The sequence below is a fragment of the Adiantum capillus-veneris genome, chromosome 6 (genome assembly GCF_014529385.1).
Source record: "Adiantum capillus-veneris isolate H3 chromosome 6, ASM1452938v2, whole genome shotgun sequence".
Taxonomy (NCBI): Eukaryota; Viridiplantae; Streptophyta; class Polypodiopsida; order Polypodiales; family Pteridaceae; genus Adiantum; species Adiantum capillus-veneris.
The window spans coordinates 41,411,696-41,438,554 of NC_140936.1; the positions used below are offsets into that span (position 1 = coordinate 41,411,696).

At 44.3% G+C, this 26,859-nt stretch overlaps 2 protein-coding genes across 2 annotated transcripts in view; both read left to right on the top strand.

Annotated features, from left to right (window-relative positions):
- Window positions 1–26,859, top strand: part of LOC147455400 (39S ribosomal protein) — a 44,229-nt gene that overhangs the window by 8,784 nt on the left and 8,586 nt on the right. The window lies entirely within an intron of this gene.
- On the top strand, window positions 18,609–19,434 carry LOC147455401 (uncharacterized). Its single transcript, XM_086515251.1, has 2 exons — window positions 18,609–18,764; window positions 18,853–19,434. Exons 1-2 carry the CDS (start codon window positions 18,720–18,722, stop codon window positions 19,285–19,287), a joined length of 480 nt encoding a protein of 159 aa, XP_086371377.1. The 5' UTR covers window positions 18,609–18,719; the 3' UTR covers window positions 19,288–19,434.

Sequence of the window (26,859 nt, forward strand, 5' to 3'; positions counted from 1 at the left end):
ATAAGGGAAAGCCTAAGGAAAACAAGGCTTCTCAAAGTACCTCTCAGACTTCTCAGAACCCTCAAAACGGTAAGAATGGTAACTCTTCTAGCCAATCTTCCTCTAATCCTTCGGAAAAGAACTCACAAAATGAATCGAAGGGTAAAGCTAAAACACCTGCTAAATCTAAGGTAACCCCGGATGAAAAAACCGCAAAAGGAATTATAGGAGGATACATAACGGCAGAAGAATAAGTCATTTATGCTAAGCAAGGTCGTTGTTATCAGTGTCACGTCAAGGGTCACATTAAAGCAGCTTGTCCTAAGACAGCCCCACCTAAAGAACCCAAAGAACCCACAACTACCACAAGCACTTTAATGAATCAGTTTGAGTCTTCACATGTTTCTTACACACACATTGATGAGTCTCTCATGAAGTGTTATGGTCATGTGAAGGGTCAGCGTTTTGTCATATTGTTTGATCCAGGCAGTATGCATGATGTGATTAGTGTCTCTCTTGTAGAGAGAGCCCGCCTAGAGGTTAGTCAGACATCTCCTCTCGAGGTGTGTGGCTTTGCTCCAGGTATGGACTCTCTCATCACGCAAGAGTGCCGTGATGTGTTGTTTATAGTTCAACAAGATGCCTTCCGGAGGAATTTTGTCGTGTCTCCTCTTTCAGGATGTGATATGCTTTTGGGCATTAGATGGTTTCGTGAGCATAACCCTCTCATTGATTGGGAGGACAATACTCTCATATTAAATGCCAAAAGTGACTCTTCCGTGATCATTTGTGCTGAGGAGGGTTTGCTTTCTTTGCCTCTCATTTCTCATGTGCAGGCAAAGCGTGAATTACGACGGGAGCACAAGCGGCATTCATCTATGCCGCTCCAGTTACCCAGAGGATTCAGGCTCCAGACAGGTATTTAGCTTTGTTTACCAAGTTTAAGCATCTCTTTTTGTAGGATGATCTTCCACCCCGTCTCCCACCCGGTCGGAGGACCATCGCATCGAGCTCACGGAGGGGGCACAGCCTGTTAGTAAGGCTCCCTACAGTTTGAACAAGACTTAGGAAGAAGAGTTAGAGCAGTAACTCACGAAGTTGGTGGCCAGAGGATTCATACGTCCAAGTATAAGTCCTTTTGCTGCTCCTATTTTGTTTGTCCGCAAGAAGGATGGTTCGTCTCGTTTGTGTGTTGATTATAGGGCATTGAACAAGATGACCGTCAAGAACAAGTTTCCGATGCCTTGCATTGAGTATATCCTCGATAGGCTCAATGGGGCAAAGGTTTTCAGTAAGGTTGATCTCAAAAGTGGATACCATCAGGTAAGGTGTCACGTGCACATCTAACCCTATGTGTACGCGGACAAGCTACTTCATGACAAGGGTTCAATTCAGTCCAGTCAGCCTAGCTTAGGAAGTGTTCTGGCACTTTTGTGAGTCTGTGCGCAGACTATGCATGTCCAGACACTTAGAGTAGATGCATATCCTCTAAGTGCACACAACATGATCATCAGATTTCCATCAGAACTCATCAGGAGAATTTTTACAGTGCATAGACCTATTTTCCCTATTTTAGCCAATTTTCACTTATTATTTTTAAGTGACTTTTATTGGGAACTAGGTAGGGCAATTTTGACAAGCATTTATAAAATAGACCTATTTTTCCTATTTTAGCAAATTTCCACTTATTATTTTTAAGTGACTTTTATTGGGAACTAGGTAGGGCAAATTTGACAAGCATTTATAAAAGAAAACCTAGCTCTAGTGGACTCTTGCAGAAGAGGCAGCAGGAACACTTTGTTCAACAGGCAACTTCTCAGCAAGACCCCCATTAGCAGACCTAGCGTTTTTGCATCTGCAAGGACCGAGCGTTTTCATCCCCAGATCAGCCTTGGCGTTTTTGCATTGCAGAGCAGTTGACAACAGCAGGACTAACAAAAACACTAGCGTTTTTGCAACAAGACTCCAGTTTCAGCCCTAGCGTTTTTGGATCTTTTCCCTCTGCCATTGGTCGAACTCCGTATGAGGCAGTTTTTGGCCTTCCGTTACAGTCACTTTTGACTCGCTCGCTTAGTCAAATACCTGATGCCAATGCTGAAAGTCAGTCGTTGGATGAGATTTCTGAGAGTGTGAAGCTTCTGCTAAGCAAGGCTCATACTCACGCCAGGCTAACAAGCATCGTGAGGATGTTTCGATCAAGGAAGCGGATTGGGTTTATTTAAGAATTATAAAGCAACGTCTTAAGCAAGTTGGAAATAAATGTCCTAAGTTGTCTTTCAGAATGTATGATCCATTTCCTATCATTAAAAAGATAAATGAGGTTTCAATGAAATTGCAATTGCCTAACTCATGGTCAATGCACAACGTTTTCCATGTTTCTTGGTTGAAAGTGTTTCAGGGAATACCTCCGAAGGACATTTTCGAAGAAGAAGAACCAGAGATCATCGATGAAGCAGCAAGTCATGGAGCCGGAGCAAGTGTTGTTGCATTGGTTTCGCCATGATTCAAAGAAGCAATTGAGATAGTACTCTTTGAAGTTAAAGGATCGAGGAACCCACGAGGCAGTGTGGGTCGATGAAGAGTTTTTCAAAGGCAGTCTACAAGGAAGCCATGCAGATCCGTACCAGTACCTCACTTTAAAAAGGAGGGGATGTCACGTGCACATCTAACCCTATGTGCATGTGGACAAGCTACCGCATGCCGTGCATGTCAAGGCACTTAGAGTAGTTGCATATCGTCTGGTTGCACATAGCATGATCATCAGCATTACATTCAATAACCATCATGAGCATTTTACAGGGCACAGAACCCATTTTCCCTATTTTAGCCACTTCTCATTTATTATTAATAAGTGACTGTTGGGAAACTGGGTAGGGCAAATTTGCTAAGTTAATATAAAAGAAACCTGGCAATCACTCAGTAGAGCAGAAGAAACCAAGAGAGCACAGACAAAATCTGTAGCAGACCCTCTAGATTTCTCCTCAGCAAGAACCTCAGCAAGAACAACGTTTTCTCATCAAGTACTGCCGCCAACACCGCCAAGATTCCTCTGCATTCAGCGTTTGCAAATCAGCCTTTGCCGTGTTTGCAGATCAGCCTTTATATCAGTGTTTTCCAACAATCTGCATCAGCGTTTTTGGACAGCTTGCATCAGCGTTTGTACCAGCGTTTTCAGCAGCTTGTTCCAGTGTTTTCAGCAGATAAGAGCAGCCAGCATCAACGTTTTTACAGCCAGATACTTCAGCGTTTTTACAGCCAAATTCACTAGCGTTTTCAGCCAGATTCAGCCTCGTCTCTAACCTCTAAAGACAACGTTTTTCAGCCAGCCGTCGTCCTTGTCGTCGTCATCGTCACCGATTTAGATCCTCATTGCATCATAGCATCAAGTACTTGCATCAACACCTTGTATCAGATTTGTGCAATCAATAGCATAGACTTCTCTCGCCATCGAGAGAGGGGCCCTTGGAGGAGGATTTGACAACATTTTGGTGTCGTATTCTCTTCTCTCTCTATCTCTCAGTCTCAGTACCTTCATTCACAGTGTCATTCACTTTGTTTGTGATCATTTGCAGTCTCTCACTAAAGGAACGGAAGGCTCTCCCTTGCGTAAGTAAAAGGAACCCTTGAGCAAAGTTCGGAGCACTTATCTTGAGCAAAGTTCAACATTCACTTCTGCTGCATCTTACACGAAAATCTGTTCTTGATGGTGATTTTATTGAGAGCTCTATAATCAATGCACATTCTCCAACATCCGGCTTTCTTTAAAACCAACAACACCGGAGAGCAATAGGGTGAAGTACTGGACTGAATAAGAAGCTTTTCCAAAAGGTCTTTCACTTGGTTCATAATCTCTTCATTTGAGGCTCGGCTCACGCGGTAAGGTGGCCGGTTCGGATGGTGTATGCTGCAAACATATTCATCTCTGTAGGAGTCGGCGTAGAGGATTTAAGAGCTTGAAATGCATCTCCAAAATCTCTATCTGTCAAATAGTCATGCTTGAAGCAAGCAGGTATTTCCATCTGCATACCAAAAATGGCAGAGTTGATAGCGCGCGGCATGCGGCTTAAGGCATCAGCAATTGCATTTGCAAGGCCCGGCACGTATTGAATAATCATATGAAAATTTGCCAAGAACTAACCCATTGTCCTTGACGAGAATTCTTCACTGGTTGAGTAAAAATGTATGTTAATGACTGATGATCTGTCTGCATCACGGAATCTGCGCCAAGAAGATAGTATTTCCAAGTGCGGTAAGCATGAACAATGGCCAAGAATTCCTTGTCATAAACTGGGTATCTCATTTGAATGGCTGAAAATTTGCGGCTGTCAAAAGCAATGACACGCTCATTCTGCATAAGAACACCTCCAGAAGCACAATCTGACGCATGTGTCATTACCTGAAAAGGTTGAGTGGGATCTGCAATAGCCAAGACTGGAGGTGTCGTCAAGGCATGTTTAAGGGCTTTGAACGACTGTTTCGCTTTTTCAGTCCATTGAAGTTTATCCTGCTTGGTAAGCTCGGTCAAAGGAGCTGCAATATCCGAGAACTTGTGCACCTTGGTATGATAGAAATTTGCAAGTCCCAAAAAAGAGCGCATATCTGAGATGGTGAGCGGTAAAGTCCAATCCACAATGACGTGTATTTTCTTGGGATCTACTGCAACGCCATTAGCAGAAATAATATGACCAAGGTATTCCACCCGATTCTTGAAGAAATCACTTTTCTTCTTGTTGATGTATAGTACATTGGTTCGCAGAATTTGGAAGACAAGCTGCAAATGTTCCTTTTGATCAGCCATCGTTCGATTGAAAACCAGAATGTCATTCAAATATACGATCATAAACTTGTCCTAGTAAGGTCCGAAGATTTCGTTCATCAGCCTCATGAAAGAGGCCGGGGCATTGGTTAACCTGAATGGCAATACCAAAAATTCATAGTGACCATACTTTGTGCGAAAAGTTGTCTTGTAATCATCACCAATGCGAATGCGAATTTGGTGATACCCTGACTTTAGATCAATTTTGGAGTAGATCTTTCCTCCCAATAACTGATCAAATAACTCGTTGATGCGAGGCAGGGGAAACTTGTTTTTAATTGTCAACTTATTCAAAGCACGATAGTCGATGCAAAGACGTATAGACCCATCTTTCTTCTTGACCAATAGGAGAGGAGCACCAAAGAGACTTTTGCTTGGGCGAATATGACCTTTATCCAACAAATCTTCTAGCTGCCGCTCTATCTCTTGAGATTTTGAGTATGAAACTCGATAAGGGGCTCGAATTGGTAGAGGTTGGCCGAGGATCAAATCTATGGGATGATCCACTGGAAGCCGAGGAGGCAAAGTTGTTGGTAGCTCGTCGGGAAACAAGTCTAGATGGGTTGAAAGAAGGCTTGTTGCAAATAAGCAATGTTTGAGGAGGATTTAACTTTTTCTTTTGCACCGTGTTTGACATCTCGCAACATGATTAAGGCAGTAGGACAATCACATTTTCGAACCAGCCGTTTGACTTGTGAAGCAGAAACCAATATAATGGGTTTGGTACTGAAAAGACCACGAAGCTCTATTTCCTGTTGCTTGTGAAAGAGCCGAATTGACTGATCTCTGAAACTGATTATTGGATCATACTGAAATAACCAAGATTGGCCAAGGATCAACTCGTAATGTGACAAGGGCATAACTGAAAAACCAAGGTGATCCTGTTAATCCCGAGTCTGAAAATCGAGCTTTTCAATCCTTTTGTTGCACTCGAGAAAGGAACCATTAGCAAGTTCTACTTGGTAAGCCGCCTTGCTAGGTTGTGTTTGAAGGCGAAGTTTGATAATCAAGGATGTGCTGACGAAATTAGTAGAACACTCACTATCCACAAGAACATTGATTGGCTGCTTGTCAACAAAGCCAAGGAGGCTAAGAACCTGATTCGAAAGATCCACTTGAGCAACAACATGATTTCGAGCATTTAACATTAAGGCACTCACCACCTTAGAAACTCGAACACAACGTGCTGCTTGCTTGCCTTTGTCTGGGATAGGAGGTTGGCTGTGGATAGGTTCTGAAATTGTGGTCTCCATGTGAGAATTCTGGCGAGGATTTGAAGGGTTTGGCTTCTTGGGACACTCATACCACCTGTGCTGTCCATTGCAAATTGTGCATAATCTTGGACGGTTGGAGTGGGAGGTTGAAGGAGCCGATGAAACAAGGTTGGATCAACACGTACGTACGGATCGGTTCCGTACCGTACGGATGTTCTGTGCGGATCCATAACGTACAGAATGATCCGTACGCCGTTTTTTTTTTTTTTTTTTTGTTTTGGGTGTGGAGCCCGTACGGTGCTGATTTAAAATAAAAATGTAAGTCTCTTGTAGTAGTTACACAGTATGTGGTTGTCTTGTAAAACGTATCTTTGAATGTCTCTATAAGTTGTTGGATTCTCTCTTGTGTTTTATTGGAAATGTCCTAGAAAATTTAGTACTTTGCGGTTTTTTCACAAGAGTACGTATTTTTACGTACATAAAAAAATTTCCTGTACAGAGCAACGTACAGTGGTACCACGTACAATACGTTTGGTACCACCTTGCGATGAAGAGGCTTGCTGCCCAGAAGAAGTATCTTGCTGAAAATCACGACGACCATTCCTTCTATGATTGGGACGATTGTGTCGTCGATTGTCACAGACTTGGACACTCCAAGTCAAGAATCAATGGCGACAGCACCAAATAACCACTTCAAACAATTCGCAGATCACAATAGATTTGCACTGGCTCGGCGGAGTTCCGTGTCTAGAGATATTGGCCCCAAAGACTGGCGCCCCTTTCGGTATTTCTTTTTGTATTAATCAGTTCAAAGTACAAGAGAGTGGGTCGAGATTCACTCTTAGACTCTGCGTCCAGATGCTCTGAGAAGTGAGGCCCTCACCACTAATTTAAAGATTACAAGGGATGCCCAAAAGCAGAGCCCCAAAGGCTTGAAAGCAAAAGAAAATTCTCTCTCTCTCTCTCAATGAGAGTAAAAATAAAGCAATTCAATTTTCTCTCTCTCATCCAATTCTTTTCATAGCAAAAAGCCAAAAGCTTGAATTTGCGTCTCTCAAAAATAATTTAAATTTCCAACAATTTGCGTCTCAACAAAATCACCATCAAGAAGAGATTTCCGATTTCTAGGATCGATGATATACTTGACAGGTTACAAGGATCCTCGTGCTTTAGCAGGATTGATCTGAAGAGTGGATATCATCAGATCCGAATCGCGACAGGAACGTCTGCAAGACAGCCTTCCGGACTACTTTTTGGATTATTTGAGTTTTTGGTGATGCCTTTTGGCTTAACCAATGCTCCTCCGACATTTAACCGGATGATGGACGGGATTTTTCGAGAGTACAGGCTATTTGTTGGCACTTTCTTTGATGATATCATTGTTTCTCCAAGAATGAGGCAGAACACAAAGATCATCTGCTTCAGAGACTTTTTGGGACACTTTGTCTTAGCAGCAGGAGTGCAAATGGACCCGGTCAAGACAAAGACTATCCGTGATTGGCCCGATTTGAAGAATGTCCATGAAGTTAGAAGCTTCTTGGGACAGTGTTCGTACTACATGCGGTTCATACGAAAGTTTGCAGAGGTTGCTTCCCCTTTGCATATCTTGACACAGAAAGGAGTCTCTTTCTCGTGGGGATCCACAGAGGTGACTGCCTTTGGGACCTTGAAAGAGAAATTGACTACGGGACCGGTTTTGACTTTGCCGGACTTGCAGAAGTCATTTGAAGTATATTGTGATGCTTGTGGTCGTAGTCTGGGTGCGGTCTTGATGCAAGAAGGCCATGTCATTGCTTACAAGAGCCGATTGTTCTCTATGGCAGAGATGACAACACAGATTTATAAGAAAGAGCTTTTGGCGGTTATCCATGCTCTTACTTAGTGGCGGCATTACCTACTCGGAGCGGATTTTACTGTCTTTACAGACCATCAGAGTTTGCGCTACTTCTTGTCACAGAAGCAGCTTTCGGAAAGCAGATGCGGTGGGCGAACATCTTGTCACAGTTTCACTTCCAGATTGTCCATGTGCAGGGACAGACGAATGTGGTGGCAGATGCTTTGTCTCGGAAGCCGTTGGTTCTGGCTTTTTCCGCGATACATCATAGGAGCTTTGTGGATATGGTCGTCCAGTATGCCATAGATACAAATTTTGCAGATATTTTCACACGGATACGGGATGGGGAGACAGTAGCAGGATACTCCCTTCGGGAAGGCTACTTGATGAGAAAAACCATGTTGTACGTTACACAGCTGTTGAGGGAAAAGGTTATGACTGAATGCCACTGTCCACCTTTTTACGGGTCACCGCGGCATTGCTACCACCATGAAAGGGGTAGAGAGATAATTCTTTTGGCCGAGACTCAAAACGGATGTGGAAGAGTTTGTGCGCAGTATGCCAGAAGGTCAAGTTTGACAGGCATAAGGCACAGGGATTGTTACAGCCTTTACCTATACCTACCCACCCCTGGGAAAGTATTGCAATGGATTTCATTTTTGATCTCGCGAGAACACAGAATGATCACGATGATTTTCCGAATACATGGCACGCCTGAGACAATTGTCTCTGACAGAGACCCCAGATATATGAGTTTGTTTTGGAAGGCAATTTGGGAGAACATTGGCACGCGGTTGCAGTTCTCTTCATCGTTCCACTTGTAGACTGACGAGCAATCTGAGATTGCCAATACAGTGGTTTTAGATTTATTGAAGTCTTGTATCTCGGATCAGAAGACTCAATGGGAAAAGAACTTACCTTTGGTGGAATTTGCCTACTATAACAAGATACACTCTTCGACGGGGAAGATGCCATTTGAGATTGTTGAAAGTGCTGCCAAGGTTCCATCCTTCCTGAGCACGAAAGATTAGATATTTGAAGCGGATGAATATTCGCGAGATTTGGATACGGCTTTTGCCGAGCTTCGCGAGACTTTGCAGAAGTCTCAAGAACGACAGAAAAAAGGCAGCGGATCGCCATCGTCGTGACTTGAAATTGAAGGAGGATGATTGGGTGCTCTTACGTTTTGACAAGGCACAGAAAAAGGGAAGGGAGAAGCTTTTCCAAAGCTTAGTATGCGATACTACGGACCCTTCCAGATCATTGAAAAGATAAATGATGTCTCCTTCCAATTGAAACTGCCAGATACTTGGAGGATTCACAATGCATTCCATGTGAGTCTCTTGAAACCTTTTAAAGGTGATGGCACATAATGATACGAAGACTAAAGGTAAAGTTCGAAGGCGGTTCTTGGTTAAGTTCAAGAACTTTCCTGCATTTGATGCGAAGTTGATGGAGGAGGAAGACCTAGCAGATACTCCTCGGATTGTGAAACTTTACCTCGATGTTTTGGTTTAGCATAGTCTACTCCAAACGGAACCCAGAAATTCAGCTTGGCCGAAGATCTGGTGCAGTGGGATGCACAAGAGGGGAGTTACTCCGCTCCTTTGTCAACAGATGGCTTGATTTTGATACTAAAGTCACTGATGTCTCTTTGAGCTTCAGGGATGCTGAGAGCTGACAGTATTCTGTTGGATGACTTTATGAAATGGAATTCCTGATTATGATACTGATTTGTTCTTGACTTCTTTTAAGTGCAGGAACTGATAGACGAAATGACTGTAGCATTTTGTTCTGATTGATCTCGAATAGACATGGTTGCAATAGGGGTTAGTCAATTGGACATCGATGAGGTCTCGATTGGACCTAGATGTGATTGCTAGCTACATTGCCGATAAATCATGCTCTAAGATCCGAATGAATGTTGAATGTCATGTGATGTCGTGTGATGTGACTGTCGATTTGGTACATGTGCTAGATGTGTGTTCCTAGTACTTAGGTACTAACAATCAGTGTCTGCTAAGACGGTTTATGGCTTTTGTCGGTTTTGCAAGCGTAATCGTAGTCGATTACAATGCTTTCAAGAGGGGGGTATGTCACAAAGTGATGACGTGGCTACCGACAACAGAAATCCTAATTTCTGCAAGAAACCCTAATTTCCGAAAATCGCGGAGGGGGGGGGGGGGGGGGGGGGGGGAAATTTAAATTATTTTTGAGCGACACAAATTCAAGCTTTTGGCTTTTTGCTATGAAAAGAATTGGATGAGAGAGAGAAAATTGAATTGCTTTATTTTTACTCTCATTGAGAGAGAGAGAGAATTTGCTTTTGCTTTCAAGCTTTTGGGGCTCTGCTTTTGGGCATCCCTTGTAATCTTTAAATTAGTGGTGAGGGCCTCACTTCTCAGAGCATCTGGACGCAGAGTCTGAGAGTGAATCTCGACCCACTCTCTTGTACTTTGAACTGATTAATACAAAAAGAAATACCGAAAGGGGCGCCAGTCTTTGGGGTCAATATCTCTAGACACGGAACTCCGCCGAGCCAGTGCAAATCTATTGTGATCTGCGAATTGTTTGAAGTGGTTATTTGGTGCTGTCGCCATTGATTCTTGACTTGGAGTGTCCAAGTCTGTGACAATCGACGACACAATCGTCCCAACCATAGAAGGAATGGTCGTCGTGATTTTCAGTAGGATACTTCTTCTGGGCAGCAAGCCTCTTCATTGCAAGGTGGTACCAAATGTAGTGTACGTGGTACCTACCGTACGTTGCTTTGTACATGAAATTTTTTTATGTACGTAAAAATACGTACTCTTGTGAAAAAACCGCAAAGTACTAAATTTTCTAGGACATTTCCAATAAAAAACAAGAGAGAATCCAACAAAATCACCATCAAGAACAGATTTCCGATATCTAGGATCGATGATATACTTGACAGGTTACAGGGATCGTCGTGCTTTAGCAGGATTGATGTGAAGAGTGGATATCATCAGATCTGAATCGCGACAGGAGACTTCTACAAGACAGCCTTCCGGACTACTTTTTGGATTATTTGAGTTTTTGGTGATGCCTTTTGGCTTAACCAATGCTCCTACGACATTTAACCGGACGATGGACGGGATTTTTCGAGAGTACAGGCTATTTGTTGGCACTTTCTTTGATGATACCATTGTTTCTCCAAGAATGAGGCAGAACACAGAGATCATCTGCTTCAGAGACTTTTTGGGACACTTTGTCTCAGCAGCAGGAGTGCAAATGGACCCGGTCAAGACAAAGACTATCCGTGATTGGCCCGATTTGAAGAATGTCCATGAAGTTAGAAGCTTCTTGGGACTGTGTTCGTACTACATGCGGTTCATACGAAAGTTTGCAGAGGTTGCTTCCCCTTTGCATATCTTGACACAGAAAGGAGTCCCTTTCTCGTGGGGATCCACAGAGGTGACTGCCTTTCGGACCTTGAAAGAAATTGACTACGGGACCAATTTTGACTTTGCCGGACTTGCAGAAGTCATTTGAAGTATATTGTGATGCTTGTGGTCGTAGTCTGGGTGCGGTCTTGATGCAAGAAGGCCATGTCGTTGCTTACGAGAGTCGATTGTTCTCTATACCGGAGATGACAACACAGATTTATAAGAAAGACCTTTTGGCGGTTATCCATGCCGGAGATGACAACACAGAAAGATGCTAAAGCTTGAATTTGCGTCGCTCAAAAATAATTTAAATAATTTGCGTCTTATGTACCAAGTGAAAGACCTCTTGGAAAAGGGTCTTTTGATCAGGTGAAAATATATTGAACCTTCATCCATCGTTCAATTCTCTCCCAAAAGAATGAGTAAAGAAACTGAAGTTCATCAAGTACAATTCTTTGAGCCCTTCATTTATCAAAGTCGCTTTCTCAGCCCGGTAGTCAACCACGGCGTAGTTCTTGTGGTACCAAGGGATTTTGGGTAGAACGTCACTCGCGTGCCCTGAACACCCCTGTCATTGCAAACGAAGTTTGCCAATGCTCTGTGTAATGGCAACATCCTATACGGGTGCCAGTCGAACTACGTCCGCTTGTGGCGTCAGTCTGTCGTGCGTAATTCCAAATCGAGCCGCCAATTCCCAGTGAAAAGAAGTCGGCCTTGGCTCCTTCAAAAGAGCTCCCCGATCCTTCACTTTGCCCCAAAAGCGGCAAATTTGTACTTTCATTCATTAGATTCGGTGCAGGTCCCACGCCATGTGGTGCCAGTTTTGCTTTTCTATATGCCTTTTCTGCCACGTTCCTCAGCTGCTCTCGAATTCTTAGGCCTGTCGTCGTCTTTATTATTCTGATGTTTCTGTGCCTTTTTAGGGCACTTCGCGGAGATATGTCCATGTTCCCCGCATCCAAAGCACTTCCCCTCTCTAATAAAGCGAGCTCGCTCCTCAGGAGTAAGCTTGGGTCGTGCATCCTTTTTCTCTTGGTTGCTCTTTTTCTTTCTACTTTCATTCCCAGAAGTCTGTTCGGCTCGTTGTGTCATGGTCTCATCTGTGGAGTAGGTCAGACTGCCAGAGTGAATGGCAAAGCCCCGCTTCGCACGACTCATCAACTCCTGAATAGAAGATGACTTCTGCTCCAAGCAGTGATCTCGGATCTCTGTAGGTAGACCCAAGGTAAACCGCTCAATCTGTTCTCTGAATGAGATCTTCTTGAATGAAGAGGCGGGTAGAAAAGAGCTCCAGAATCTTTCACAGTAAGCATTGATTGTATCTTTCTTGGTGATCCCAAGATGGTTCCAAGCAGCTCGTATATCTCGTTCATATTCTTGCGTCAACCAAGAAGAAATAAATAGCTTCTTAAATTTCAGCCATTTAACTCGCAGTCTTGTTTAAAAGAAGCGTGGACCACCAAGTACGAGCATTCCCCTTAAAGTAAGAGGCAGCTCTCCGAATCTTGGAGTGCTCTAAATAGCGTCCTCCCGTGAAAGTGATGTCAAACTGCTGTATAAAAGACAAAGCCTTCGAAGCATCTGAGTATCTTGAAAAAGTATCAAACTTGATCGAGTGGCCACCTTCCTTAAACGCTCGGACTTTCTTGCTTTTATCTTCGAGAAAGTCATACTGGTTGGCTTTGTAAAAATTCTTCTTGTTTGCATAAAAGTTTCTGTCATCGGAATCTGAGCTGTCTGTAGACGAGTCTTCAGTAGAACTGTCAGTCTCTGGGCAAGATTTAGCCTTCTTTGCCTTTTTCTTGCCCTTTCCAAAGCTTTGTTTCTTGCTTCGCTTTTTACCTTTTCTGTCTTCTTCGCTCGAATCTGAAGAGCTAGAAGATACGAGCTTTTTAACTGCAACAACCTAAATATACGCTATTGGAGCTAGAATTACCGCAGCTATTGGCACCAGACTTGCCCTCCAATGGATCCTCATTAAGGGATTTAGATTGTACTCATTCCAATTACCAGACTTGAAAAAGCCCAGTATTGTTATTTATTGTCACTACCTCCCCGTGTCGGGATTGGGTAATTTGCGCGCCTGTTGCCTTCCTTGGATGTGGTAGCCGTTTCTCAGGCTCCCTCTCCGGAATCGAACTCTAATTCTCCGTCACCCGTCACCACCATGGTAGGCCTCTATCCTACCATCGAAAGTTGATAGGGCAGAAATTTGAACGAAGCATCGCCGGCGCCAAGGCCGTGCGATTCGTTGAGTTATCATGATTCACCGCATTACCGTGCAAGCCCGCATCGGCCTTTTATTTAATAAATGCGTCCCTTCCAGAAGTCGGTATTTGGCGCACGTATTAGCTCTAGAATTACTACGATTATCCGAGTAGCAAGGTACCATCAAAGAAACTACTGTTAGAAGAAGAAGAAGAAGAAGAAGAAGAAGAAGAAGAACTGGGTACTCCTTCAAATCGAACACACTTCTTCTGTTTCTTTGTCTTATCAAAAGTTGACTGACGACCCAAATATTCCGGGAAGTCAGTGCTTTTCTTCTGCTTTTTGCCGTGCTTTTTGGCTTTCTTTTGTGCGTCAAAAAGCTGGGCGATCCGTGCATCAACCACCTCTTCTAATTCCTTCTCTGAATATTTCTTGTGAGCAGAAGGTTTCTTGAGAGTGGGTTTCGGGGGTGGTGTAGTGGTTTTCTGCCACTGCTCATGCACTTCATGAAAGGAAGTCTCGCTCATATATTTTGCAAATTTTGGGTCCTTCGCAAAATTGAGCATCAGCTTTGTTGCATCGTCGATCAACTGGCGACGCTCCATCTCTCACCGCTCCGCCTGAGTAGGCCGAGGCGGGCCATAATCTCTGTCGGAATCTTCGTTGTGATCCCTGCCCGCATCTCCAGATGCAGAGGGAGTCGATTGATCCTTGCGTGAAGCCATAGGTGCCGCGGAAAAAAAATTGGGGATCGGATTTCCCGTAGAAGAGAAATCGGGTGTGCTCTAATACCACTGTAACAGACTTGGACACTCCAAGTCAAGAATCAATCGCGACAGCACCAAATAACCACTTCAAACAATTCATAGATCACAATAGATTTGCACTGGCCCAACGGAGTTCCGTGCCTAGAGATATTGGCCCCAAAGACTGGCGCCCCTTTCGGTATTTCTTTTTGTATTAATCAGTTCAAAGTACAAGAGAGTGGGTCGGGATTCACTCACAGACTCTGCGTCCAGATTCTCTGAGAAGTGAGGCCCTCACCACTAATTTAAAGATTACAAGGGATGCCCAAAAGCAGAGCCCCAAAAGCTTGAAAGCAAAAGCAAATTCTCTCTCCCTCTCTCAATGAGAGTAAAAATAAAGCAATTCATTTCTCTCTCTCTCTCATCCAATTCTTTTTATAGCAAAAAGCCAAAAGCTTGAATTTGCGTCGCTCAAAAATATATATATATTTTTTATTGTCCCCATCTCCGCGATTTCCGGAAATTATGGTTTCTGGCAAAAATTAGGGTTTCTGCTGTCGGTAGCCACGTCATCACTTTGTGACATTGATTCTGATTATTTGCAGAAGATGAGGCTCTGGAAGTGGCTGCTTGTCCAGAAGATTGGGGTCGAAAAGAGTTTTGTCCAACAGAGTATTGTCTCAAAGATTGAGGTCCTGAGAAAGAAGCTGATTCTGACCACCTTGTCCTTGATGATTATGTTGTGAGGAGCTTGCAAAATTGGAAGCTTGATCGCCAGGAAGGAAACTTCTGAATGGGCGCAGATTATCGCCGAGACGCTCAACATAAGTGATTGCAGCATCGAGTGTTGCAGGGTTAAATTTATGGACATCATCTCGCAGGGAAGGCTCAAGTCCGTCAACAAAACTGTGGAGTTTGTCGGAAGGATTGAGAGTCTCTATCTCAAGAGTTAGTTTCTGAAACTCCGAGATGTACGCGGCCAAGGAACCAATTTGGCTCAGTCAGCGGAGAGAAGACTGGGCGTGAAAATAGGCATTTGCAGGCTCAAAAGCCTTGCAAAGGACGCGCCGGAATTTGTCCCAAGTAGCGGTGATCTTTTCATCTTTAACTCGTCGACGCCACCAAAGTAATGCAGTATCTTTTAGGAGGGAACTTGCCAAATCAATCTTCTTACTTTCAATGAGATCGGTGTTTGCAAAATAAACATCCATCTTGAAAAGCCAATGGTCTAGCACGCGCTTATCGTGGCGACCTTTGTATGGCTCGGGCAACTTTGCATCAATTTTCTTTTTTGTGCCGTGTTTATTATTTTGAAAAGGTACTTCAATTCTGGATTGTCTACCTCTGGTTGTGGAGACTCGACTTGCTCAGGAATTGACTCTGCTATAGAGGAAACCGAATGTGTAGCTGGCTACGTCTCAAAGAAGAAAATGCCTGTAAGACATCCAAACGGGATGCCATCGATGCAAGACCGGTGGAAAGGGCCTCCTGGAGGACAGACATCTGCTCTGTGAGGATGGCTATCGAATTGTTGGGTGGAACAGGAGCGCTGCCTGTCTCTGACATTCTGACAGCTCAGAGGGAATATCTCGGAGAGGTTGGAGAGGTGTGGTTGCCGTAAAAAGGCGAAGCTGCTGATGCTGCGTCGAACTCCTCCAAGAAATCTTCTCCAAGGTCCGAATCCTCTATTACTTCCACCTCGTTGATAGGAGGTGTGTCGTCTGGGGTCAAAGGTGTATAATCCGGAAGCTGCAACTCGCTGTGAACCCGAACTAGAGGCCGCTGTGAGATCATATCGTTCACTGTATCCATAGTTGTTTCCGTACGTACGTCTGGCTGCCTTCCGTACCGTACGGTACTTCCGTACGGAATCTGTACGTATCGTACGATTCCGTACGTGCATGGCTTTAAATTTTTTTTTTCGGCCGTCGGTTGCTTATCCTCCTGGTCGGACTCTTTGGGCGAGCCTTTTTATAAGCCAACCTATCTTATTACCACATTACAGAGTAGCAGAAGTTAGAACTCAGTCTCAGGAGTCTGCACAGTGTCTGCACAGAGACAAAGGAAGTGTGGAACGCCGTCGATAAGGTTCTCCCTCCCTCCCTCCCTCCCTCCCTTTGTGTTTGGAGTCAGCAAGCCTGAAGGAGGCACTCTAGAGTCGTGACCTCGCGAAAGATTGTAAGTTTTGTATTCAACTTTGAAGTTTGCGTTAATTGTGTTGCAGAGTTATCATGCCTCGTCGACCTAATCCTCTTTGGGCCGAGCACACCAATGTCCTGAGAGTTGTCAACACAGGAGGCCAAGCAGGTTCAGGGACTCGCACTTGGGTGTGCAAGTACTGCGGAGAGCAGATGACCAGTACAATTACCAGGGTTTTGAAGCACCTCACTGGTATTGGCACCACTGGACATTGTGGGGGTTGCGAGACTATCCCGCAAGCATTGAGGGATGCCTTGATTTTGGAGCATTTTCCTCCAGGATCTACTGCATCGTCACAGTCAGGGGGAGCACGTGCAGCAGCAACAGCAGCAGAGGATGCCTTGCAAGATGCATTACTTGGAGATATTGGCGGCTTTGCGTCTGCAGCGCCATCATTTGCAGGCACTAGTAGAAAGAGAGCTCGTGTTTCACAGGTTGAGGATGAGGGTGCTAGTGCTTCAGCAGCAAGTGCAGGTGGGGTTGAGGGTGTACGTGGCCCAAGGCAAACCACATTGCCATCACGTGTGCACAATGATTCATGGGTAAAAGAGCGACAGAAAGTTGCAGAGATGGAGATTGCGCGGACTCTCATAGAGTGCAACATTGCATTCAATGTGTTGAAGATTGATCAATGGAAGAGGATGGTGAGAGCTATTTCACAGGTTGGTGCTACAGATTCCTGGAATGGTCTTGACTACCAAAAGATGCGCACTACCATGCTTGACGACCAAAAAGAGATCATAGACCGAGCATTGACTCCAGTGAAGGTTGGGTGGCAACAATTTGGATGCACTATTCTTTCTGATGGGTGGAGTGACACGCGGAGGCGCCACATTATCAATATCCTTGTTTCCTCCTGCTTGGGCACATACTTCTTACGAGCCGTGGATGCAGGGAAAGCTGGAGAACGCATTTCTGCGGAGTTCATCTTCAAACATATTCGCCAGGCCATCAAGGAGGTTGGGGAGAAGAACGTCGTGCAGGTAGATACTGATTCTTGACCATGTGGCATGCACATTTGAATTTTGCATACATTGTCCAACGTAATAATGTCCACACTTCATTTAATATCTTGTCATGACTCATTGTAGGTGGTCACTGATAATGCCTCCAATTGCAAGGCCATGGGGGATATGGTGGAGGCTGAGTTCAAGCACATTGTGTGGACACCATGCGCTGCACATTGCCTAGACCTTCTCATGGAGGACATAGGCAAACTTCCCTGGGTGCAGCCTACAGTGTCTGATGTGTCTAAGCTTACCACTTTTTTCCGCAAAAAACACCAGGCCTTGGCAATCTTTAGGAGCCACAGCATAGTAGACATGGTGCGTCCCTCGAAGACCAGATTTGCATACATGTATCTGGTGCTTTAGAGGCTGTTCAGATTGAGAGATCCACTGTTGCAGACAGTTGTGGATCCAAAGTGGAGATTGATGCACCACGCTCAGTCAGAGGCGACCAAGTACATTCAAAGAAAGGTTCTTGATGAGACCTTCTGGACACAGGTGCAGTCCTTGGCAGTGGCTCTACAGCCATTGTATGTACTACTACGGGTCACAGACATGGAGGGCTCTACACTTGGGTTGGTGTATCATCTGTTTATGCAGATGAAGACACACATTTCTGGATGTACCTCATTGACACAGGATCGGTAAGTACAAACTACAAAGTGCTCTAATGTCCTCATGTGACATGTCTATTTATAATTTTTCAAAACACATACTTACTGTGACTATTTTGTTGCAGTCGTGATGATATTTTGGCTATTGTAGAGACTCGATGGCAGTTCATGTGTCGTCCCATCCATGGGATGGCTGCAGTTCTCCATCCTCTCTACAAGAGCCAAGAATTGTTTGAGGAGGCTTCATTGCTCACACTACGCTCTGAATATCTGAACATTATATACGATGAGGATGAGCAATTGATTTTGGATTCAGAGATGAGTAGCTACATGAACAGTTTAGGACCCACCTTTGTGCGGTCTGTAGCATTGAGAAAGGAAGCTACCAAGCTTCCTTTAACATGGTGGCAGAACTATGGACGCTAGGGCCTTCCCAAGTTGTGCCACCTTGCATTGCGCATCCTTTCTCAGGTGAATACTGAAGTCTAAATTATAATTTATATTTATGGCATGATGAATCTATATTGTCACACGTGACACTTGTGACCCATGAGTGTTCGCTATTTGAATTGCTGTAGGATTGCTCAGCTGGGGCATGCGAGCGCAACTGGAGTGCATACTCTCTTACTCACACGAAGATCGGCAATCGTCTTAGCACCAAGCAGTTAGAGAGATTGGTTTATTGCCATGCTAACATGCGGCTTGTGCGCAGCTTTCATGCCTTGGGGACACCCAAGCAGGTGAGATTTACATGCACATTTATGAAAACAAGTCAATGATCAAAAGACAGTGTTGAATCATGGACTATGTTTTGTCTTGTCATTGTAGGTGGATCCCACAGAGTTGAAGATGGTGGCAGATCCTACTGCGGAGGAGGTCGATGCACGGATTAGAGATGAGCAGGAGGAGATCCTTCGAGAGTTGCACAGGGAGCTAGAGAGCGTGGATCGTCGGGTCACTAGATCTCGCTCTCGAGCTTACAGTATTCCTCTTCGCATTGCTGGTGCAGATCCAGAGGTTGCACACAGAGAGAGCATTCGCAGAGGAAAGTTACCCGTTCGGCCTGCTCGTAAACGAGCCAATGAGACTGTTCGACTCATCCACACCCAGAGTTCAGAGGCTGATGATCCAGATGAGCGTGATGCACCCCTAGCATCTGTGCCAGAGGAGAGAGAGCCCGATTATGATGATGAGGGCAATGTCTTGACAGATGGAGACATGCTCTCTGAGTCTTCATCAGCCTCTGATGATGATTTTGAGTAGTAGTGATTGCCCAGTGCTTTGGGTCTTGGGACTTGGACATTTGTCATGACTCATTTATGGTTTTTATTTTGTTGCTTGAGCCACCCAGACTCTTCATTGAGTGACTATGTTATTTTTGTATCAGGATTCAGCATTCAGTTATGTACTTTTGACTTACACTATGCCATGTGGTCTGGACTCGATTCTAGCGGTTACTTAACTTGTGGGGTGATTTTAAGTGTTTTTGGAAAGTTGTGACTATGTTTAAGTATTGTGCAGTGTTTTTAAACTAGATAGGTTGTATATAAATTTGAAATCCTCTGTATTTTTAGCTTTTAAAAAATATACCACGAATTTTACGTACCTTATGGCCCAATCCATACGGTACAACGTATAGTACATACCGAACACGTACCGAATACTACGTACCTTACAACCTTGACTGTATCCACTCGACACCCCGTCAAAGAATAGGCCAAGTGAGGGTACCGTCCCAGAATGTGCTCGAAATGTGGCAAATGAAGAGGTTCGCACGTAACAATATGTGCTACACCACCCAGACTTGTCATCGAGAGGCGTGGCGATCGGTAACATACAAAGTGGTGACGTGGCTGTCCGCTCTACGAGAAACCCTAACCCTAAAATCAAAAACCCTAATTCTGTTGAAACCCTAATCTTGAAATGCTGATTGGCTGGTTGTAGCGTAAAACGAGGAAAGATTGCCACATGGAAGGCTGTACGGACCTCCGTGATTTGCGGCAGCAGCTGGACTTGCTTTTTCCACGCAAGTTGGGAGAGAGAGAGAGAGAGAGCTTTTTCTCCTTTATTTTTAAAAGCTAAATATGGACAACTTTTTGGCACTTGCTTTATTTTTATAAGCAACAGAGAGAAAGAGCCTTTGCTTTATGGGAAAGCTTTTGATTTTCAGCTTTTGGGGCTCTGCTTTTAGCATCCCTTGTAACTTTAAATATGTGAGCAGGCCTCTCACAACTCACAACATCTGGACGCAGAGTCTGAGTGTGAGCGCCTGCCCGCACTCTTGTACTTTGAACTCAGATTAAGACAAAAAAGAAATACCGAAAGGGGCACCAGTCTTTGGGGCCAATATCTCTAGGCATGGAACTCCGCCGGGCCAATGTCGAATTAAATTGTGAACTGTGAATTGTTTTGAAGTGGTTATTTGGTGCTGTCGCGGTAGATTCTTGTAAGGTGCAGCGGAAGTGAATGTTGAACTTTGCTCAAGATGAGTGCTCCGAATTGTGTGCTCAAGGTTCCTTTTTATTTACAGAAGGGAGAGCCTTCCGTTCCTTTAGTGAGAGAGTGAAATGGACACAAACAAAGTGAATGGACAATGTGAATGAGACTGAGAGATAGAGAAGAGAATACGACACCAGAGACGTTGTAAAACCCTCCTCCGAAGGCCCCACTCTATGGCGAGAGCGGTCTACTATTGATTGCACAAATATCTACAATGCTTGGACTTGCCGACGATGTCGACGACGATGAGGACGACGACGAGACGGGCTGAAATCTGCAAATCTTGTATCTGCTGGATTCTGACTCTATGTCGATGACGACTGCGATGACAACGATGCAACGACGACGGGCTGAAAACGCAGGTGCTGAAATCTGCATTTTCCGGACTGAATCTGCAAACTGCGCTCGATCTGACCGTGTGGCGAGAATCTTCTGCGGGAAGGTGAGATCTGTGAGGTTCGGGACTTGTTCTGCAATGTCTAAGGGCTAAAAATTGAAAACGCTGATGCTTCTTGGTGTTCCGTCGCGGTGAAACTGCAAAACGCTATGCTGATGCAAAAACACTAGGGCTGAAAATGGTCCTGCTGTTGTCGGTTGTCCTGCAAGTGCAAAACGCTAGGCTTCTTGATTGGTCTTGCTGTCGGGGCGGATCTGCTGTGCACAAACGCCAGGCTGCCTGTGGATGAAAACGCTAGGTCCTTGCAGATGCAAAAACGCTAGCCTTGCTGATGTGGGGTGTCTTGCTGAGAAGTTGCCTGTTGAGCAAGGTGCTCCTGCTGCCTCTTCTGCCAGAAAGTGCTAGCGCTAGGTCTCTATTTATACAAACTTAGCAAAATTGCCCTACCTACTTTCCAACAAAAGTCACTTGAAAATAATAAGTGAAAAATGTCAAAAATAGGGAAAATAAGGTGCACTGTAAAAATGCTACTGATGGTTTCTGGCTGGAATATGATGGTCATGCTGTGTGCAACGAGAGGATATGCATCTAATCTAAGTGTCTAGGCATGCACAGTCTACAAACACTCACAAAAGTGCCAGAACACTTTCTATTCTAGACTGACTGACTGAACTGAATTGAACTCATGCTGTAGCTTGTCCACGGACACGTAGGGTTGGATGTGTCACGTGACATCCCCTCCTTTTCAAAGTGAGGTACTGGTACCGAACTGTATGGTGCCGAGGGAGATCGCCAATAACATCCGAAATCCTGGAAAGGACTCTTGTCAAAAGACAAGCAACAGGTGCCAATAGAAAAGAACAGGCTGAAAATACTTTTAGCACTTCAATAACAACTGAACTGAAAGAGAGAGAGACGACACACAACACCGAGTGGCGGAATTCCACCCTAGAGAGTATTGGCCCCAAACTTTGACGCCCCTTTCGGTATATTTTAAATTTTTATATTGCATCAACATAGTACAAGCCGGTACTCCAGACTGTGCACCTTCGCCAGGAAGCATGCCAAAGAATGAGCCCTTTCCTCATATTTAAAGGCCCTTGGCCTAAAAAGCAATTACAGTGAAAAGCCTTCAAAACTCAAAAGCTCCTGGTGGTCCAAAAAGCAATGCCAAAAGCTGCCAGCTTTTCGTAAATCGAGCTGGTGTCAATACAGCAGGCCATGTGTCAGTCCGCCACGTCAGCAAATTAGGGTTAGGGTTAGGGTTTTCGATTTTAGGGTTAGGGTTTTGGGCAAAATTAGGGTTTTGATTTTAGGGTTAGGGTTTCAACAGAATTAGGGTTTTGGGCAGAATTAGGGTTTTTGATTTTATGGTTAGGGTTTTAGCAGAATTAGGGTTTCAACAGAATTAGAGTTTCTGGTTTTAGGATTAGGGTTTCAACAAAATTAGGGTTTTGGGCATAATTAGGGTTTTTGATTTTAGGGTTAGAGTAAGCAGAATTAGGGTTTTGACATGTCAGCAGTTTGTTACATCTCTCCTTCTTGAAAGAGAGTAATCGTCCGCGATTACAGCATATCTGCAAAACAACTCAAGTTAGCTCAAAAATTTCCGAGGGTCATTCCGAGGGACAATCGGTTTGTTGTTTTTATTAAGGAGTTAGCTCTCCTTTTTGCTCTTTTGATCAAGGAGTTAGCTTTTCCTTTCGGTTGTTTTGATCAAGGAGTTAGCTTCTCGTTTCATCCTGATCGGAACTCTTGATATTCTGGCGTAGTAAAATTAGCCATCACACCCAGACCGTACTGATCTTCCACGAGTGTCTTGATGCACTAAAATTACATACCCAGGCAATCTCATCCAATTAGGAATATTCAGTGGTTGGCACATCACAATGCAACACAAATGCTTACATATGCATGTTACAAGACATAGAAACATAAAGCCGTCGATGAATACTCCTCCTGCATAACCTAACAAGGTCCGGGCCGGGAGATATTCAACGATTCCCTCATCACTCCTCCCGCATAACCTAAAAAGGTCTGGGCTGGGAGATATAGAGGCCCTTTACAACCAAACTACCCCCAGACCGCAGCCTGCATCGTTTGGAGGTGCTGAGAGTAACCATTGCTCAGACTTCTTAATACTCCCCCCCGCATAACCATCTAGGTCCGGACCGGGAGTGACAACAACAATTATTTTACAAGCATACAACCAAATGCTCCCCAGGCATCGGCTTGCGTCGTTCGAAGGATTTCAAACATACAGCGAAATGCTCCCCAGGCATTGGCTTGTGTCGTTCCGAGGTCCAAACAATACCAAAACAGTATTTCTCACTTCTCCACCCGGGAGTAAAATCACCAATCATTGAAACCAGTATCAAACCAGAGTCAAAACAATTCAAATCGGCACCAAAACAGGTTCAAAACAGATACCATCCATTTCAAACAAATTCCAAACAGGATCACCAAACAAGATCAAACAGAACTCAAACTTAAGAGCAATCTCAACATCGGTCGAGCTCGAAAAGTCGATTGACTTTCCATCTTGAAACCTGCACCAAAAATTAGGGTTAGGTTCCTTCCATGAGGTCGTAGCCGAGCACAGCATGGTCCGTTAGCTCTTGGACAAACAGTGTTGCTTTGGCGGCGATGGTAGTTCCAAGATAGCAATCGCACTAAAACCTCCAAGGTCATCTACTCGTGAAAAGACATCTATTGAGAGATTTCGAGAAATTTCAAGATATAATCTGCTAGGGTTTCCATGGCAAGCATTTCAGGATACCCCACTCTGCCAGAAGTTGCACTCCGAAGGAAGATGTCAGAAACCATGTAACTTCGGACATTTTTATTTTTATTTTTTATTTTTCTTGAAAGCTTGCCAAGTACTTGGAGTATGCTGCTTGGTAGCTGAAGACATCAACATCTGCATGGCATTGCTTCTGAGAAAAACAGTGACTTGAAACAAATCTGGATCCTTCTCTTGCAAGTGATCTTAATTGGCTTATGCCTTGTAAGACATGAGCAGTGAAGACGGGCGCGCGCCCCGATGCGCGATGAAGTAAGGGTGGGAGTGGCTAATAAGTCTGTGTCGGAGGGCGAAGATCTCTCAAATAAAATTCCATCGGTAGGTCTGTCTGCTCTTTTGTAGGATCGATATGCTTTCAAAAAAGCACACGCCTGATGCTCTGATACCACTGTCACAAAGACGAGCACCAGTGACCAGGTGCCAATAGAAAAGAACAGACTGAACATACTTTTAGCACTTCAATAACAACTGAACTGAAAGAGAGAGAGACGACACGCTACACGGAGTGGCGGAATTACACCCCAGAGAGTATTGGCCCCAAACTTTGGCGTCCCTTTTGGTATTTCTTTATATTGCATCAACACAATACAAGTTAGTACTCCAGACTGTGCACCTTCGCCAGGAAGCATGCCAGAGAATGAGCCCTAACCTCATATTTAAGGGCCCTTGGCCTAAAAAGCAATTACAGTGAAAAACCTTCAAAACTCAAAAGCTCCTGGTCCAAAAAGCAATGCCAAAAGCTGCCAGCTTTTCGTAAATCGAGCTGGTGTCCATACAGCAGGCCACGTGTCAGCCCGCCACGTCAGCAAATCAGGGTTAGGGTTTTTGATTTTAGGGTTAAGGTTTTGGGCATAATTAGGGTTTTTTATTTTAGGGTTAGGGTTTCAGTAGACTTAGGGTTTTGGGCATAATTAGGGTTTTTGATTTTATGGTTAGGGTTTCAACAGAATTAGGGTTTCGGGCAAAATTAGGGTTTTTGGTTTTAGGGTTAGGGTTTCAGCAGAATCAGGGGTTTGGACAGAATTAAGGTTTTTGATTTTAGGGTTAGGGTTCTAGTAGAATTAGGGTTTCGACATGTCAGCAGTTTGTTACAACTCTTCGTCGGCCCACTCTGATGCGTGGTTATGCGATACTTGAACTTCATAAAGGTCTACAATTCCTTCTTCTTTGGGCTGTGTTGAAAGCAACACAAAGGCTTCTGTAGCTCCTTCAATGCTTCAACTTTGTCTATGGACATAGGTCCACCTTCTTCAAGAATCTCCGAGGATGAAAATTCCTGAAACCACTTCCAACATGAAAACATGAACATATCCGTTCCATGTAAAGTGACTGGAAGAAATCTCGTCTTCCTCAAAGACTGTGCATGCAATGTAAATGAACAAATAGACGGAGTGCCAAACTGTTCACCACACACACGCAAACAATGAGATCGAATCTTGTCTTTTTGATCTAAATCAATCAACTGTAGCAATTCACAACAGAAATGCCCGTGCTTGGTGCTCATACTTTCTTGTGCTCTTTCTACAAATGTGTCATGCCAAGGAAGAGACATGGAATTTGACTTCCTTGAATGCAAACATTTCATCTTTTCATGAGAAGTCCGCATACATCCGTGCTCATCCATGAGTGAATCGTGCTCAACGTACAATATGGCATGCTTGTGACATAAGGACAATGACTTAAATACAGGAAAACATCACAAATGAAACTCTTGAACAATGCGTGCTGACTAATCATTCGAACACATAGTACTTACTATGAGGGTTCTTTGGACCTAGGCTCGAGAGCCAAGATCGGTTCTTCCTGAGGGGTTCTTTGGACCTCGACTCGAGAGCCAAGATCGGTGCTTCGTGATTCGTCGTCTCTGCAATGAGGTTAGCTTCACTAGAGAAAGTATCAACTAACACATCATCCTTGTGAACAATCATATCATCTTTTTGCAAATCATCATGCTTGTGAAAAAACACATCTTGATCATGCAAATCATCATGCCAATCATTATCATGCAATTCATCATGCTTGTCCTTATCATCCAAATCATCATGCCAATCATTATCATGCAATTCATCATGCTTGTCCTTATCATCCAAATCATCATGCTCATCATTATCATGCAATTCATCATGCTTATCATCATGCAAATCCTGTGTGGCATGCTTTGGAAAAGAAGAGACTGAGGGAGTCTCCTTTTGCCGAATCTCTTGCATCTGTGCTTGAACTTGAGAAAAGAGTCGCAACATTTCTTGCATTCTTCTTTGTTCTCGTGATCAAATTTTGCTTCTCTTTCTTCGCGCTCACGCGCTACGGTTGCCATTCTGTCTTCGTACTTACGATCAATTTCTGCTTTTCTTGCTTCGCGTTCTAACTTTCTTGCTTCGCGTTCTAACTTGTTGTCCATAAACATCTGCTCCAACTCCTCCATAGGATTTGGTGCAATCCTTGGCGTCGATGGGAAAGAGGGAGGGTCAGAAAAACCTCCTGGTGGGGAAAATTCTTCTTCGCCTCTCTCATGCTCATCACTTCCAAGCGAAGTATCCATTCCGCTTTGAGTGATGACCATCCACTGAAGTCTTGGGTTCTTGTGGTCTTGGGTTCTTAAGTTCACGAGGAACTTGGGTTCTTGGGGGTCTTGGTTCTTGGGGTTCTTGCAGTTCTTGAGGTTCTTCTTTCCCTTGCAATCTGTGTTAGAGAAGGATCTTCTTTTCACCCGAGTTTTGCTCTTTTCCGCGAGCGCACCCCTTGGCGGTCTTGCGCTCTCACCAAGGTTGCTTTTTCCCACCTCACGTCGATTGGCCGGCCGCTAAGTCTATGGTTCGCTCTCAATGAGTGAAAAGAGGCACAAGGGGAGGCTGGACAAGTCCTTTCTTGGGTTTCTTGTCACTCTTCAAAAACACGATTAGGAATCGACATGCCCAAGAGGTCTTGGGTTATGTGCGACCGCAACAAGCAAAAAATATTTCTGTGGTTCTTTCCTTGAGTGATACAGAACACTGCCAAAGCTCTGATACCAATGGAAGGTGCAGCGGAAGTGAATGTTGAACTTTGCTGAAGATGAGTGCTCCGAACTGTGCTCAAGGTTCCTTTTACTTACGGAAGGGAGAGCCTTCCGTTCCTTTAGTGAGAGAGTGCAATGGAC

What these genes read in the sequence shown, in the direction of transcription:
- LOC147455401 (XM_086515251.1), top strand. Translation starts at nt 18,720, where the DNA reads ATGCGGCTTGTGCGCAGCTTTCATGCCTTGGGGACACCCAAGCAG. An exon ending in CCTTGGGGACACCCAAGCAG is followed by an intron (nt 18,765 to 18,852) that starts GTGAGATTTACA and finishes TTGTCATTGTAG; the next exon opens with GTGGATCCCACAGAGTTGAA.